Source organism: Blastocystis hominis (genome assembly GCF_000151665.1).
Source record: "Blastocystis hominis, Singapore isolate B (sub-type 7) whole genome shotgun sequence assembly, scaffold_14".
In the NCBI taxonomy this organism is placed as follows: Eukaryota; class Bigyra; order Opalinata; family Blastocystidae; genus Blastocystis; species Blastocystis hominis.
The window spans coordinates 151,330-168,880 of record NW_013171821.1 but is presented as its reverse complement, the minus strand read 5'-3'; the positions used below and the strand labels follow the sequence as shown (position 1 = coordinate 168,880).

The following is a 17,551-nucleotide window of genomic DNA, read 5'->3' as shown; positions in this document are numbered from 1 at the left end:
AGAAAAACACAAGGGCAGTACAAGTGTACAAATCAATCTGTGTTCCGTCTCTTACAGTAACAGAGGTGACATCAGCAATGACTCCTTCATCTGAATAGACACAAAACCCACAAAAGCCTACAATGTGGTAGTTTGTCACGAGGAGGAGTCAAATATTTTCGCAGCGAGATAAATCTAGGCTTATTCTTTTCTTCTCCTCTACTTTTGAGAGATGCAATTTCCAGTACTCTCCTATTAGGAATTTCATCGTAACATGCGAAAAGAAGGAGAATAAATTAACGAAAAATGACATATTATGGTTGTACGTTCCATAATACACAACAGCAGTCAGCAGGAAGAAAAGAAGAAGCGTAATGGCGCCTGAAAGAAACCCCATATGCTTAGAACAGGCTGAAATAACAAAATACTAAAATAGTCCGCACAAACTGTCAACAGTTTTTCGATTTGAATTCCTATTTTCGTGCCGATTTCTCATGTTTTGGCGGTTTTTCCCATTCATGAGCCATGACTGGGCTTGCCCATGCCTTTAAGGACTTGATTCTACGTGTAAACACACCCTTTGTTAAATGATAAGAACTCAAACCCAAAACGGTTATCGCAGCAATCTGGCAGGGATGCTATTTTCTTAGATAGTTTAGAACCAAACAAATTGTTATTGCTTTTGAGGATTTCCCGCAACCACATAGCAGACCGTAACATTTGATATATGGAATGAGTAGTGATTTGTCACAAATAGTGAAACTGCTGGGAGTATGGGATATGTGCTTCGCTAACCGTTAGAATCACGAATATATAATTCGTGAGCAAATTGCAGAAACAGAAATCGCAATAACCGATTTTTCGGATATAAATCCCGTCGAATTTCTGTTTTCATTGCTTCGAGATAATATGCTATCGCTAGAAGGTGTAAGCGAGGGAGAGTCTCATAATGCTCGTAGAGACTGACCAGTCTGCTTGTTCTCTACGTGTATATGAAAGAAAACGGAGAGGTTGGTCAGATAATAAGTGAATTCCTTGAGAATTTGTTTGAAGGCGTATTATGTGTGGATGGGATGCTGTGTAGTCTCGTTGCACCCCGGAGAAGATGATGTGCGTTTCGATTGTAACGGGTTCTTTAGGCCAGTACTCCGTATTTCTTTTTCGCTTCTTGAATTCATTCTTTCTAGTCTCTGCATTTATCCGACTTCATATCCAAATCCTATGAGACAGACAGCTGCGAGGTATTATCTTGCCCTTCCTTTCGCCGTTAGTTGTCCTGGACCCCCTCCTTTCGCCCCGTGTTCTTCACTCCCTGCGGCGAAGTCCCCGAGATGCTCTTTCCTGCAATGTATCCGGAGCAGGACCAAGACCTTTCGGCCTACGCGGAGCTTTTCCAGGACTCCGAGTCCTTTTTTCTCTTCTCCTCGCCGCCGTTCGACCGCCCCTCCCTCTCGCTCTCCCCCTCTCGCGACGAAGTGCGTGCTCTTGGCGGTCTGAATCCCAGTTCTACTTTCCCTTCGTCGACTTGGCGCCCTCCTTCCTCTTCATCCCCATGCAGAGCAATCTGCTGGACGATCTCCGCCGCCTCCTCGATCGCAGCGTGTCCCAGCCCCTCACAGAAGGCGAGCTGGAGCAAGTACGCACCGATGGCCGCTCGAACCGTAGCTGCGAAGCGACGTGTCGTGCTACAAAGCGTTGATCCGCGAGGGGAACTGGACCTCGGGGAAGTTCCGCTCGCTGCTGGCGAATAACGTGACGATCGCGCTGGACGTCATGCGGGAATCGTTCTCGGTGCAGAAGAAGAAGCAGCAGCTGCTCGACATCGTGGTGCAGTCGCAGTTGTCGGTGTCGGTGTTGCATGTCGCGAGTCAGCTGCTGTGCTTTGAAGCGATCCCTGCCGCGTTTTTTAGGAACTTTGTAGAGAAAGCCATGAAGAATTTGCCGCTGATAAAGGACACGAAGCTGCAGAGACAACTTGTTCGGTGTTTTTGCTTTTTTTTATCTGGGGTGTACAAGAAGGGGATTGTGGATCTAGCTGTTCAGGTGTGTGGATATTGTAAAATCTAGTTTACAAAGAATGCGGTTACAAAGCTAAAGAGCTCTTTCAAGGATGTGCCTGAAATTCTGTGTCTTCAATCACTCCTGAATAGTGGATATCTTACGTACTATGTTTGTTGACACGAATTTTTGTACTTTTGTAACCTCCGACTGGAATGTCCGTAGTAAGGATAATCTCTCCACGAAGTCACTGGACACCCCTGTCCATTTCACGTTGTGGCCTAAAAGGGAGAAAATGGTGGTGTGTTATCAAAATCTGAATCACCATCCGTATTTCGGTATGTTTTGGCTAAGGTGTATTTCTCATCCGAAGATTGTTCGGGATCCATATGAAAATAGGGAATGGGTTCCCGAACCATAAGTTCGAAAGTGAATTAAGATATTACGCTTAATTACCATGAATATATAATTGTTTTAATCTAATGAGCCTCAAATAAGAGAAAGTCACCAACCCGTGAGTTAGCTGGCGGCCACAAAATATGATCAATAACGAAGGTAACAAGCATATATCGACGGTATATTGAGGCAAGTAAAGAGTGAGGAGAACCGAGGGAGCAATTGGTAGCCGTGATGATTAATTATAGGGTCATGGGCCCTAATTAACCTCAGTGTTTAAAGGGAGTTTCTTATATGGATTGACCGAAATACGGTACAATCCCCATTAAATGGGTATAAGGTAATCCTTAAAGCCAAACTTTTTTTAAAAGATGCTCTTGCTGGTTTCGTTTTTACTCTTTAGCATTTGTAGTGATATCTATTAGTAGTAATTACTAGCAACGGCACAGATCTATAAATGGGATTGTACATCAGAAAAGGTTTCTCTGACAATCAACCAAGAAATGACGCCTATTGTTTGCAGCGTCCAACCTTACAGAGAGTTCACTCCCCGTTTAACTCCCACTCTTCCTGCTGGATTGACATATTCTATTGAGAATGGTCCAGGTCTTTTTCGTAAGGTGACTATATCGGGAACCCCCAAAGAAGGTTTGAATCCTCGTTTGTTTTATGTGGGATTCAATGCTTGGGTGAGTGCAATTGAGATTGGAGGTAGGTGTTTTGAAGTGTTTTTGTGAGTTTCTAGTCTTCAGTACCCCTACTTACTGCAGCTACGGTTTCGATTCTATGACTTTGTACACTGATGTGGACATGGAGCCCATCCCTATTCAGTGCAATACTGCCATCGAGACCTTCACGATTGAGCCTCAGTTGCCCGAGGGTATGACTATGGATCCTGCCACGGGTACCATTTCGGGTCACCTTACCCATTACGATAATGAGAACATTGTGTACACTGTGACCGCCACCAACACTGCTACTGGTGTTGCGGGCAGTACCACTACCACTTTCACCTTCCGTGCTCGTTCTCAGGCCGAAATGACCACTCCTGGTATGATTGGTTGCTACTGGAAGACCATTACGGAGTGCAAGGTCCCCGATTTTGATTTCTTTTATAAGAATCCTGCTCAGCACTGCCAGACTGTGGGAGACATCAACTTCTCTGATAATGATGTGGATAACACTTGGCCTGGTTTGGATCGTCGGTTTGTGGATTACTACTCCGCTTATTTCTATTCGTATCTTAACATTTTGGTCCCGGGTACCTATCAGTTCCGTCTGTCTTCGGATGATGGTGGCATTCTGTACATCGATGATCTGAACACTCCTCTGATCACTCGTGATGGTTGCCAGGCTCGTAGCGAGACGGCTGCCGAGAAGATGCTGACTGAGGGTCGCCACTTGCTGGTGATCCGTTATCTGGAGTACAACTCCTGGTCTTCTCTGTACCTGAAGTACGGATCCACCGAGCTGGGCTATGATCAAGCCATTATCTCGTCCTCCGATCTTCGTGTCGGTGGCCGTGGTCCTACTTTCATCAGCTACAACTTCGTTGCTGGTTCTGTGGACACGGATATGGCTGTGACGCGTCCTGAGCTCAGCTCTGGAACCCCTACTGCGTGGTCCATCTCTCCCGAGCTGCCTTCGGGTATTATTCTCGACCCTGAGACCGGATACATCAGCGGACGACCCACTACCACTTCCTCTGCCTACTACACTGTGACTGCTACTGGAGTAAACGGAGCGGCTACTGCGCAGGTGCGTATTGTGGTGACGAACGCACTGCTGTCGGGTCTGCGTGCCACCTACTACAATATCGCCGATACTCCCGAGATGTGCGACTATCCCATGCTGGCTGGTAACGCCATTCAGCTGTCTGCGATCGATATCGTGGAGAACATTTACCACCCCGAGACCTCTGCTGGCGCCGTGTGGTCCGGATTCCCCAACGACTTCAGCACCTACTTCTACATGGAGTGGGAGGGTTATCTGAAGATGGACACGATCGGTAACTGGCGTCTGCGTATCACCTGCGATGATGGTTGCAAGCTGATTGGTGCGGACGAGCAGATCCTGATCAACCACTGGGGATGCCACTACTACCGTGGAATGGAGACGACCTACCCTGTGTCGAAGAGCGGTTTCTACTACTTCCGTGTGGAGTATCAGCAGGCCGGCAGCACCAAGGGAATGACGTTCGAGTGGAAGACTCCCGGCGGCGTGTGGGAGGTTGTGCCTGCCGACAAGATCTTCTATGTGCCCACTGGAGTGCTGACCTACAAGTACGAGCGCGCGCACTACTTCAAGAACTCGGCGATCATCGAGAACACCCCGATCACCTTCGGAATTAGCACGATCTCTGGCTACAGCTCCTTCCCCGAGCTGCCCGCCGGAATGTCTCTGAACGCCCAGAACGGTCGCATCTCCGGAACTCCCACCAATGTCCAGGTGATGACCTACTACACCATCACTGCCGGATCGGGTTCCAACAAGGAGTCCACCGTGATTGCGTTCGATGTGACCGAGCTGGCTGCTCCTACGGGTCTGCAGTACTTGCAGAATGGCCAGCCCGTGTCCGCCGGAGCTCCCGTTGAGCTGATCGCCCTGCGTGCCATCAACGATTTCACCATCCAGAACACCGCGAATGTGGTCGTGAACCGCTACACCGTGAGCCCTGCGCTGCCGAAGGGTCTTACGCTGGACGAGGCGACCGGAAAGATCTCGGGTACTCCGACTCGCTCGAGCAGCAGCACCGTGTACTCGATCACTGCTTACAATGCTGCCGGCTCCTTCTTGATTCTGCTCAGCCTGTCCGTCTCTGGATGCAAGGGAAGCGGCTGGACTGGCGAGTTCCTGCATGTCACGATGCTGTCCGGAAATGGTCTGGTGGCTGTGGTCAACTCTGCGGAGCAGGTGCAGAGCTGCTCGCTCAACACCATGGGTTCGGATGGTAACGCTGTTTCGGGCACCTGCCAGATCGGTCTGAACGCCGAGGAAGGAAACGAAGCCACGATTTGCATCAACCCTGCGACGGCCTCGTCGCTGAGTGTCAAGGTCACTTGCTACGAGAACGCTGGATGCCGCTGGCAGATGATGCGTGATGACGGCAACTACTATCCTTACCGCAATGCTTACACGGATGTGGGTTACGCTCCCTACTACGATACGGCTCCCTATCCTACCTCCCTGACGCCGCTGAACACGCTGGTGCTCTCTTCCACTACTGTCACTGCTTTCTCTGGCAGCCGCATGCCTCACGTCACCGTCACTCCGAACGGATCCTATCAGTCGATCACCATCTCGCCGGCTCTGGGAGACGTGACCATCGATCCTACCTACCCGATTCTCTCTGGAACGGTGAGCGGAACTGGAAGCCAGGTGTTCACGGTGACTGCCACTGGATCTTCGGGATCCGCGCAGGCCACGCTTACTGTGAACTTCGGTGATTGCTCGATCGCCACCGGACGACGCCAGGTGTCGATTGTCGTGACCACGCAGGCCTACGCACAGGAGCAGTCCTGGCGCTTGCTGAAGAATGGCGAGGAGCTGTACAGCTCGGGCACGCTGGATCAGTACTACATTTACACGGAGACGTTCTGTCTGGAGCCCGGAAGCTACATCCTGGAGCTGTCGGACTCCTACGGAGATGGATGGACGGATGACTCGAACCTGGTGGTGTACGACAGCAACTTCAACGCGCTGCTGACCACGACCATTCCGCACATAAGCGGTAGCACGGCGTACAAGAAACAGAACACCGATTTCGTGCTGGAGGCGCAGTTCACTGCCACCGCCTGGAAGTACTTGATCAACAAGCGTCCCGACACCCGCTGGAACCAGATCGGAGGCGACATCTCGGCGTTCACGGATCTGGAGGACGGAAATCTGGGCCCGTACTCGCAGAACGGTATCTACTTCGTCCACAAGTTTGATCTGACCGATGGAGAGGCCTATCCGATTCTGGAGTTCGGTATCTACTACAAGGATGGAGCGATCGTGTACCTGAACGGAGAGGAGGTCTATCGTCGCAACATGAACTCTGGAAGCGTGAACCACAACACGGCTGCTGTGAGCTCGTTCGACGGATACTTCATGCGTGTGGGAACGGCTCCCGGCTATCTGCTGAAGACCGGAGAGAACGTGTTCGCTGTCGAGCTGCACCGCGTCTCCTCTACGCAGGAGATCGTGTTCAGCGGTTACGTGAGCTACACTGCCGGAGACTGCGTCACTCGCTCTGTGGGAGGAACCATCACGGAGTCGCAGTTCTACGACAAGGTGGGCGAGACGGCGACGGAGGCTTGGGACTCGGACCCGAACACGCAGTGGACGGAGAACGGTCTTCCTGCCTGGACCGTGTACTCGTTCAACTTCGATCACGTCGAGTGGGTGAACCGTCTGTCGTTCGGTTCCTCCAAGGACGACGCCAACCGCGATGCTTCGCAGGTCTCCGTGTTCGGAGGCGATGACGGCATTACCTGGAACCATCTGTTCTCGTACCAGCGTCGTGAGATGTTCGAGTCGCGCTCGCAGGTGAAGACCTTCATGATGATGGACCACATGAACTCGTACTCCAAGTTCAAGATCGAGATCGGCGACACCAAGGATAGCGTGGCTCGTGTTTCCGTGTCTACCATTTCTCTTGATGCTTGCCGTCTTGTGTACTGCCCGAAGGAAGGAGACTATCCCGGAACGGCTTCTGGAGAGACGATCACGATCGACTGTCCCGAGGGCTATCTGGGAGAGCGCTACCGCACTTGCAGCAGCGACAAGCTGAAGCCCACTTGGGGCGAGCCCGATGAGACGGAGTGCCGCTACCGTTATCCTTCCTCGAAGGGAACCACCTACATCGACCTGGTGTACGTGTTCTCTCCTCTGAGCTACATCGACTTCATGGGCGAGCCCGTGGACAACCTCCGTCTGGTGGTTGCCACCTATCTGGGCATCCAGGACAAGTACGTGGAGGTGTGGAAGACGAAGGACGTCACCATTTCCTTCAAGTCCGAGGAGATGGACGAGACTGCGAGTAAGACCGCTGCGTGGGTGCACGTGGAGGTGCCTGACGAACAAGCCGCTGAGAAGAACCAGATGCTGCTTTCCTCCCCCAATATTGTTCTCGAGCAGATGAGAATCTATGTCGCCTCTCTGTTCACCCAGAACACGAAGATCGCTTTCTATATGGCCCCTGAAATGAGTCAGTACCAGGATATTGGTAAGGTCAGTGGATGGGTTATTTTCTTCATGATTGTGGTGGTGCTGATTGTGGTGGCTGTGATTGCCTTCTATGTCTGGTCGAGACTGAAGAACAAGAAGACGAAGAACGGCGCTAAGAAGCTGAAGGCTGCTGGTGCTTCGAAGAAGGGAAAGGAATCCAAGACGGATAGTAAGAAGGCTCGTGTATAAACTGCTGTTTTTCGTTTCTTTTTTACAAACAGAAGAATAGGTTGATTATTATTATCATCATTATCCCACTGGGACGTGCATTACGAGACTCACGATTTGGAGGCTAGCTCCTTATTGATATCTTCCATGCGCATAGATATCCGGTTTAGCGCACTCACAAACTTCTCTGTGCAGTTCTCTATACAGACAATTTCGCCTTGACCCAAATGCTTTGATCGCAGAGTTGGAACACACTTGTTAAAGCATGCTTCGGTGATGTGGTTCTCAAATCTACCGACTCAACTAAACATACAACCAAGAACTTTGCTATATACTTCATCTCTTCATATTCTAGTTTGCTATCAATATCCTCGCCCTTTCCTCTGCTCATCCAGTTGGAAAATCAAATATAGAAAAAGGGAGGGCGTTTCACATTGTTATGTCCGACCAAAACATCAGAATTGACGCCTTTTGGATGGCTCTGAGCGCTGCAATGGGACGAATGAAGGGAAACTAGTGAAAGAGGATGAGCACAGCCGTAGTACTCGAAGGATGGAAGTTTTTGTAGCTGATTAAAATGCAGAGGAGAAATCGTACAATACCGCTGGCTTTTCACGATATCGTAATTGTTTGCTGCTTTCTGAAAAATGAAAATTGCAAAATGTACAACTCATGTATTCTGTGCTCTGATTGCTTCCACCTGCAAAAAAGTCAAGACAACCCACCGTTTAGCACAAAAACGGAGGTTGAGGGAATGGCTTGCTACCATTCTCCTTTAACATGTGAGATAATTAGTTACATACATCCACACGTATACAAGGTCATTAGTGTAATGCAATGACGATTCCAATGAGTCCAAAGAAACAGTTTCACAATTCCAAGAGAAATTTTCCACGATTTAACAACTTCAACATTTTTCCACATGCCATGCAAACCGCTATCGATAGTATTATTTCCTCTATTTCTCAATACAATATCGATAGCTCTAGTATACTAAACATAGAAGAATCTGTAAATGAAAACATGAAAGCGGATGGCTGGGTTTCTTTGGTATTGAGAAATAGAGAGTGTATAGTACTGAAATTCGACAACGGAATATTTATGAATGAAGGGTATATATTGAATGATGCAGAGATACTGACAGTATTCGGGAATCGCGGCATCGGCAACGTTTCAGATGGTGAAGAAATGGCAGAGGTAGTAGAAGAAGGAATTGTGGACTTGGATCATGGAAGTCGATATGAAGGTAGAGTGCTAAAAGAAGGTAAAATTGGAATTCCATTTGGATATGGTGAAATGTATGATGATGATGGAATATTGGTGTACAAGGGCATAATGATCAATTGGAAACGATTTGGATATGGAACGAGTTATCATAATAATGGATGTATTGAATATGAAGGATATTGGTGTGATGACAAGCGATTTGGAAGAGGAAAAGTGTATGACCGTAGGAGAAAGCTGATCAAAGATTGTTGCTGGTGGAATGGGTGTGAAAGCGAAGTGAATTATGAAGGAGACGGAAGCAACTTGAATATAAAGGTGACGTGTCTCCATTTGCTTGACAACTGCATTCTTAATGCTTTTAACATTTCAATGTTTCTGAATTTGAATTCAGTCAAAATAGGTAATGATTGCTTTTATGACGTGAAGACATTTCGAATTGAAGGAATGAGTGAATTGAAAAGGATAATGATTGGATTTAATGCGTTCACTCAGCAAAAGAATTATTGGGGAAATGATACTTCCAAATCATTTCACATATTGGACTGTGAGTCATTGGAATCCATTGAAATCGGTGACTATAGTTTTTCAGATTTTGGAGGAGACTTTGAATTGAAGAATCTTCCTGCGCTAGAATTGATCAGCATTGGATATTGTGGAAGCGACTCATTTAACTTTTTCGAGAGTCCGTTTGAACTGAAAGGTAGGAGGAATGGTTTCAATTCAGATTCTAGACTTTCCAAAACTCAAATCCATCGAACTAGGTGACGGTAGTTTTGGAAATTCACATACTTTTAGCATTGATGGATTAGACGATTTAGAATTGATAGACATAGGTAACAATTGTTTTTCTGGTGTGAAAACATTTACAATCAACGAAATGCACAAACTGAAACAATTAAGGGTTGGCGAAAATTCATTTACTCAGAAACGAAGCTATTGGGGAAACAACACTTCAAAGTCTTTCCACATATTGAACTGTGAATCACTGGAATCGATCGAGATTGATCAATGTAGTTTTTCTGATTACAGTGGAAAATTTGAACTGAAGAATTTGAAATCACTGCAATCGATCAAGATTGGATCAATGACTAGCGAATCCTATAATTTTTACTCGTGCACACTGCAAATTCGAGGTCAGAATTAGTAGAAACATATCATCCATAGATTTACCCTGTTTAAAATCGATAGAGTTAGGTGTTTGGGTATTTTGTAGAACCATTTCTACAGTTTTTGAAAGTATTGTTAAAAAAGGGTATATGAGCGATAGATCTTCCTTCGCTAGAATCGATTGATCTTGGGATGTGCTCTCTTCTCGGTAGATATAATATTCCAGAATGTTCCCTAACGATGAAAAGTATTGACATCCATAGATAGTATGGTGACGTTATCACATAGATTTGCCGAGTTTATCTCGTTTATGCTCCCATGGCCAGGGTTTTTATAGACCTCGAACAGTCATTTTGGAAAGTAACGAATGGTAGAAACTATTGACAGTGTAGATATTCCTAAATGTCACAATGTTCTTTTATTTAATAGTTTTCAAAAGGTTCAACATCTTGCAATTAATAGTTTGAGGTGATAGAGTGTTTGTAATGCTATAGACGTTTCTCATGATCTTGCTCAAGTAGTACATCAGGGTTATATGCCTGAACTGATAAATTCATAAAAGGCATTGATTTGTTTGTTCCAAATCATTAGAAAAGAACAGCAATAAGCATAGTATGGATTTGTGTAGTGTATGAACTTGGATTGTTAAATTGTGTAGATGATAGATGTGTGAATGGTATACGACTCATTCTCTTGTAGAAATAGTAATGGATTGCATTAACATATGGTTGGAGTACAATTTAGTGTGCGTTACACGGGATATACATAATGGACTACTTGACAGTCATGATGACGATATTGTATGCAATATTAATAATGAAAGATTTCATTCTAATTATTTATTACGTTAAATACCATACGCAAACACATATTTGCTACAACAATACTGTTTCTAAACAATAAAAATATATATATAGGACTTAAGAAATAAAAGTGTTGATTACTGATAGAAGGAATAATAGCAAATAAATGATATCGATTTATGGTTGAATGCGACTCTCGATGTTTGATCTAGATTTCTATTTAAAATTACTCTTTGACAATATCAGCCAGAACAGAAGCAACGTCTATTATTCAGTGGAACCTAGGAAACTATTACTTGATATTGATTTCAATGTGAATTCATTGAATGAACTAGGTAGATTCACCCGTTCAAGATTCGGAATGTCTAAATCGAATCAATTTCGATTATTGTGATTCGACTTTCAAGTGTTACTCCACCCATTATATAAAGAGCAGCCCATATCGAATCAATGAACGTCAGATTTGGAAGATCTAATCATTCAATCATTTCTTTCAATTTCATTCTACTTCGCATTATGAATGACGTTGATTTAGATCCAAATAGTGCATATTCACCCAGTTGAATGGATTGTAATGATGGAAGATCTAGTCATTCAATCATTTCATTCGAATTCATGCAGTACCTTCAATTATTGTCGATGAGGGATAATGGAACGCCCGGTCACCTAATGTAATGGATTGTAGATTTGGAAGATCTATGCATTACCCAAATATTCAATATCAGTTCAATACCTCGAAGCACAAAGGAACTACTATGGAAATTATTTGATTTGCTTCCAATTGTCCCGATTTGAATGGATTGTAATTCTGGCAGATTCTTCAATTCAAAGTCGCCTCCAAAATCACTGAAACTATATTCACCAATTTGAATGGATTCCAATGATTCACAATTCAATATGTGGAATGACTTCGATTCATCATCTCCATTTCTATACTTTCTATGAGTAAATGAATTGATTCCCATTTTGATACTTTTCAGTCGATTCTATCCATCGATTTGGAATGTTTGCACTGATTCAAAGCAATCATCACCAATTTTGATCGACTGTAACCACTCAAATCTGTTTACATTTAGTTCACTTACATCATTATAACTATTCGATGAAATCTTCAAATCGGTCATTTCAAATCTCACACTTTCGAATTCTTTGAATTCTGTAATATTTGCTTCAACACTCGATGGATTGTACCACCCATTATTCAGATTTATTCCACTCACTTCCACTCCATCCTTCCATTCACATTCTCGAGTTGCAACTCCACTCTTTTCATCAATCAAACATCCCACACCTTCACGAATAAATTGTTCATTGTCTTCATCATAGCGAAATCCACCCACATACATCGGAATTCGTTTCATTGGATCCAAACTAGCTGAACCGTTTCGCTTCAATTCGGTCATTGTATCTCCATCGAAATATCGAATCACTTCTTTCAATGCTCCTTTGCTCCAAATGCCTTCCACAACCACATTTCCGCTTTCTTCATCATATTCGATACCCCACCCTTCTCTTTGACGATTATTGTTGAATTCTCCGTGGTAGAGCAAATGTCCAGTTTGGAGGGACCAAATTTCCATTCGAAGGCCCTTCTTGTGATTCCTTATACGATTCCAATTAGTTTGTTCCAAAATATCCTGGAATCGTTGAACGAAATCAACTCGACCATTTTTGTATCGAACAAACTCACCCACCCACTTCTTTTCATTTTCTATTTCATTCCATTGCTGCTTTAGTACATTATTTTCATACAAAAATACATGGCCTAGAGGAGAACACATTGTAAACTCGTTTTTATGTTCTCCTTGATAATATTGAACAGAATATTGCATTCCGTCTTTCATGACAATTGTTGGCTCACCATGTGGACATATCCATCAAGTAAGTGTTCCGCTCCCTTCATCTTGCTGAAGGTGACTATTCATGAGTACAAATGCATGTTTGTACATTCAGGATTCATTTTTGTGTTGCTATTGGAAATGAAATGACTTTCCAGAATTAACCTGAAAACACTCCTATTTCCTATTTTGGCACAATTTGGAAGAAATCAACCATTCTATTCTCTGATATAATAATAATAATAATAATAATAATAATCCGATGCTAAATGAATACATGTAAAAAACCTATTGCTCATTCACTTATGTAGTGCTTGCTATCTCCATCTTTTTTTATCATATCACATCATATCATATCATATCATTCTAATTTCATTGAGTCATTATCCTTACCATTTTTTGAACAAACAAGGTTATACTTTCACAGCTTTCTTTACGCCTTCCTTCTTGTTTAACTGTTTCTTGGACGATGATGAGACTTTGACACTCCTTCCTTTCACACCGCCGACTGCCTTAGCCTTTCTGTTTACGCGCATCACAAGGAAAACAACAACCGCAATGATGATAATAGCAATGACAACAAGTATTATAATCATCGCAACAGGCATACAGTATCCACTAACACTCTGCCACTCTCCATTCGTTTCTCCAAGTTTACAAGCTCTTTTCTGTGTACCGACATACGATCCACCCAGAGCACAATCATACACATACACCTCGCCAACATTTGTAGTGGGGAAGTTGCCTTCCGCTTTGCAAGTTCCCTTTTGCACAGAAATGTTGATGGTAACGTACGTAATTCCAGCCTGGTTCTTTCCATATATGGTGTATGTTTTCAGAGTGGTTTCTTCCGTTGGAATACCAGTAATCTCTCCAGTTACAGTATTTAGTGTTAGTCCTGCTGGAAGGAACGTATTTTCCGCCAAATAGAACTCCTCAATAATATTCACATATTCGGGACTATTGATGACTACGTTTGTATCCATTATAAGATTGTATATGGAGGAATCATACAGCAGCTTATCGGGGAGTTTCTGAGTACAGTACTCATAATTAATCTCTCCCAACTGGCCATTTGTGCAGGTACGGTAGGAATAACCGCGATACCCCTCTTCACAACTAGCAGGCGAGATTTCTCCCTCTCCCACAGAAGGATAATCACCGATTGCAGGACATATGCTGCTTCCGCTGGGCTTGCAGTAGAGCAGCATATACGAACTCAAATAAACAATGGACGATGCAGCCACATCCACTTCAAATCGAAGCTGCACGAATCCAGCAATACCCACAGGAACTGACCAAGTAACTCGCGACAATGCCTGAGTGCTTTGGCCAGTAAGCTCCAAAGCCGAAATGTATTCATCGCTGGTATCCATTCGTACATAGAATGAGAACCCATATCCAGTGCAGGTGTACACGGTCTGCATTCCGAAGTTGTTGAATTTGGTTCCTTCTAAGTTCTCTACAGACCATTCGAGATATGTGCCTTGACTATTGGGCTGATATCCATAAGTGGTAGGATTCAGATCCAGCAAGCTTTCCTTGGAAACCAAGGAAACGTCGGATCCTTCGATGCTGGAGAAGGTGTCTACTGCAATCGAACAGTCGTTTACTCCAAACACACCAGTAGCATCGAATACGACAGTACTGGAAGAAGACTGACCTGTAGGGCGATGGATTTCAAATGCGATTACATTCTTTCCAGTTACTCCTCCTACAGTAGACATAATCACATGGAACTTGGAAAACTCGTCCTGACTGTGGACAGACACAGACTGTGATTCTGAGTTGAAGTTGTCCTCCAGATTGAACCGAGCTGTTAGTCTCCCATTGAAATAGACAGCCACTCCTCCAGTGTATTTTACCCGCACATTCAAGATATGGTAACTGTCGATGTCAGGAATGTTGACTTCTTTCCGAATATAAGTGGTGATTCCAGTATTCAGTCCAATATCGCTAGCTTTCTCCACTGTCCAAGCAGAATCATCAAAGTCCAGATTGTACCAATTCTCTACATAGTCATAGTTGATATTCCAGTCAGAGTAGTCGATCTGGAAGGGAAGGAAGGACGAAAACATTGTGCTCACAGCGCTAGTACCGCTTGGCAATTGACCCATTTCGAAAATCATGGTACCCAGGTCAACGGTCAAATAGTATCCAGCAGGATTAAACCAACCATCGCCGTATGAGTCAAGCAGTTGGAGAGTGTAGATGTTATCCGCAAGACAGAAGTCTCCATAATTCAAACTAGAAGACGCTGCAAAACTGTTAATTGAAGCGACAACAGTTCCACTTGTTCCAACTCCTTGATATACTTTGTAGGAAGATTCTGAAGGATAACTATCAGTATAAGCCACCAAAGTTATGAGAGATCGACCACCCGTACAGATTTCAACTGTAAAAGATAAAACCGTGGTGGAGGTACCTCCTGTGAGTTTTTCTGCGGTAATGGTATATGATGAAGAAGATGTTTCGGTTGCCGTTCCAGAGATCATACCGGTGTTCGGGTCAAGAGTGATACCAGCAGGAAGACTTGGAGTGACCTGGAAATTGAAGTAGTATTCAGAGTTAGGATACACTTCTCCCATCTCAATGTTTTTGTAAACAGTGGTGGCTTCGTACGACAATTCAGGAATATCGATCGTGGTACAGACCGAATTCATATCAATTGCTCCCAGTTGCCAGTAGCAATCCGAAGAATCCCCGGTACCGAAATTCTCAAACCGATACTCGTGATACGCCTTGTTGTTCTGGAAATAGATGGTGTGTGTCTGACCAACCTGAGACCATGTGAGTCCCGTTACAGTCGTCAGCGTTGTCCACTCATCACTTCCGCTACGAGCTTTCAACACAAACTGATGAGGTTGCTGAGTACCCTGTGTATACGACAACTTCACAGTCACAGCATTGATCCATTCATGTCGATCATTATCAAAAGTAATATCCAAATAGTTGTCCGTGCAGGAAGAATAATAAATATAGTAAGAGTAATAATGATCAAAAATATTGGTTGGATAGCCATAGATTGAACTATAAGAGCTTGCATAGTTAAACACTCTCGATTCGCTCTCCTCAGTCATCAGTCGAAGAGCACAGTCAAAGATGGCTTCCACTTGATTTGCATTCGCTGCGACTAGTCCAATTGCAATTGCATTCGATCCCTGCTGAATGTAATTTACCGCAGATGTTCCGTTGATTTGTACAGTTTTAATAGGAAGAGAAATCTGGCGATAGATTGCATCTGTGTAAATATTGTTTGCATAGCTCGAAGTGCTGATCGTGGTATCTGTCAATCCTTTTCTGAATACTTCATTTCCGTTCAGATAGACAATACATCCATACATATACTTAATAGAAAGGACGAATCCAGCAACATTGCTAATGTCCGATATTGTGAATGTCTTCTTGTACAGCTGAATCTGATTTGTGGAATCGGGGAAACTACTCTCATTTCCCTCAGACCACCCCTCAGTCGAAGTCGATGAATACCAATCCGAAGGAACTTCTCCATGTAAGTAGTACCAGTTGGAACTCGTCCCAATAGCATACTGGGCATTGAATGTGCGAGTATTGGGAAAGCCAATGTTGGAATCATATCGAATTCGAAGAATCGTTTCCATATCATCACCAGAGAGTATAGAACGAACGTAGAGGAAGGATCCCGACTGCCAATATGTTTGGGTTGTCGCGACAGAGACGGTATATTTGGTCCCTGTGACGCAAGCAACGCTTGTCCAATCCACATTATTTTCCTGGCCAGAATTGTAGGCAACAGAAATCACGACATCTTGAGTGGACGAATCTGTAATGTCAAAGCTTTCGTAATATGCATTGGACTTGTATGTTCGAAGAACATTGAGCATTGTCCCAGAGCATTCCTGTGCAGTTAAAGTGAATGACCCAGTATAGGTGTTTCCAAGGACAACGGAAGATACCGTTATGGACAAACTTGATACTGCGTTTCTCACGATGCCAGAAATCACACAGGTCGTGGAATCGATGGAGAGTCCTTCAGGAAGGTTTTGGGCTGTGCAAGAAGTGAATTCACTGATATCAGGCTTGACATACACCTCTTCGTATTTGGCCCAAACTGTATATGTATTAGGAGTGAACGTAATTGAAGTGGGGACGGATGTAGTACATGTCAAGGGTTGCATTTCGTATACATAGACATAGGAATAGCTGCTCGCAACGATACTAGCCCGATAATAATTATAAAGTCCAGAGTAGAAATAGCCTTGGAAGAGTTGGTAGGTGCTCGATTCATAGGAAGCTCCTGACACCGAAATGATATTTGTCCATTCCTGATTATCGTTTGATCCTTGCCAAGTAAACGTGCTGGGAGCATACGTCGAAAGTGTGTATGGCCACACACGTACTGCATTAATATAAGGTCTTGCTTCATCAAAAGTAAATGTCACAGTATCAGGTAGCGACGAACTGCTTGCATAGTAATAGGTGGATTTCGCGAAATCGAAAATATTACTGACAGTGGTGCCTCCAATAGAAGACACAGTTGTGGATTCGCCGTAAATAAAGCAATTACTTTCGGTAACGGATGAAGCCAGAATGGCTAAATAAGCATTGAAATCTACAGATGTCTGATCAGTGACAAAGTGAATCTCCACAGCCAGAATCGATTGCTGCGACGCTACTTCGGATCCAGGGCGAATGAATCCACGATAAGCGATATCGGTGTATTGTCCAGAAGCAGCTGTTGTGGAAGTGACATCTCCATCGGGCATGTTGTCACGATACACTTCATTTCCATTGATATAGGCAATCACTCCAGCGATGTAGTACAGTCTCACATCATAAGCAGCC

General features: G+C 44.3%; 3 protein-coding genes; 2 read left to right on the top strand and 1 right to left on the bottom strand.

Annotated features, from left to right (window-relative positions):
* Window positions 1–711: 711 nt before the first annotated feature.
* Window positions 712–2,157, top strand: GSBLH_T00006336001 (uncharacterized protein; the record flags this gene model as incomplete). The annotated part of the gene is made up of 9 exons (XM_013040290.1): window positions 712–750; window positions 781–906; window positions 939–989; window positions 1,064–1,129; window positions 1,167–1,220; window positions 1,251–1,454; window positions 1,484–1,615; window positions 1,645–2,022; window positions 2,047–2,157. 9 exons carry the CDS (start codon window positions 712–714, stop codon window positions 2,155–2,157), a joined length of 1,161 nt encoding a protein of 386 aa, XP_012895744.1.
* A 719-nt stretch (window positions 2,158–2,876) lies between these two features.
* On the top strand, window positions 2,877–7,785 carry GSBLH_T00001821001 (uncharacterized protein; the record flags this gene model as incomplete). XM_013040289.1 has 2 exons in its annotated part: window positions 2,877–3,084; window positions 3,119–7,785. The coding sequence occupies 2 exons, from the start codon at window positions 2,877–2,879 to the stop codon at window positions 7,771–7,773; spliced, it is 4,863 nt and encodes a 1,620-aa protein (XP_012895743.1). The 3' UTR covers window positions 7,774–7,785.
* Window positions 7,786–13,140: 5,355 nt separating this feature from the next.
* On the bottom strand, window positions 13,141–14,805 carry GSBLH_T00001820001 (uncharacterized protein; the record flags this gene model as incomplete). The annotated part of the gene is made up of 1 exon (XM_013040288.1): window positions 13,141–14,805. One exon carries the CDS (start codon window positions 14,803–14,805, stop codon window positions 13,141–13,143), a length of 1,665 nt encoding a protein of 554 aa, XP_012895742.1.
* Between the last annotated feature and the right edge of the window lie 2,746 nt (window positions 14,806–17,551).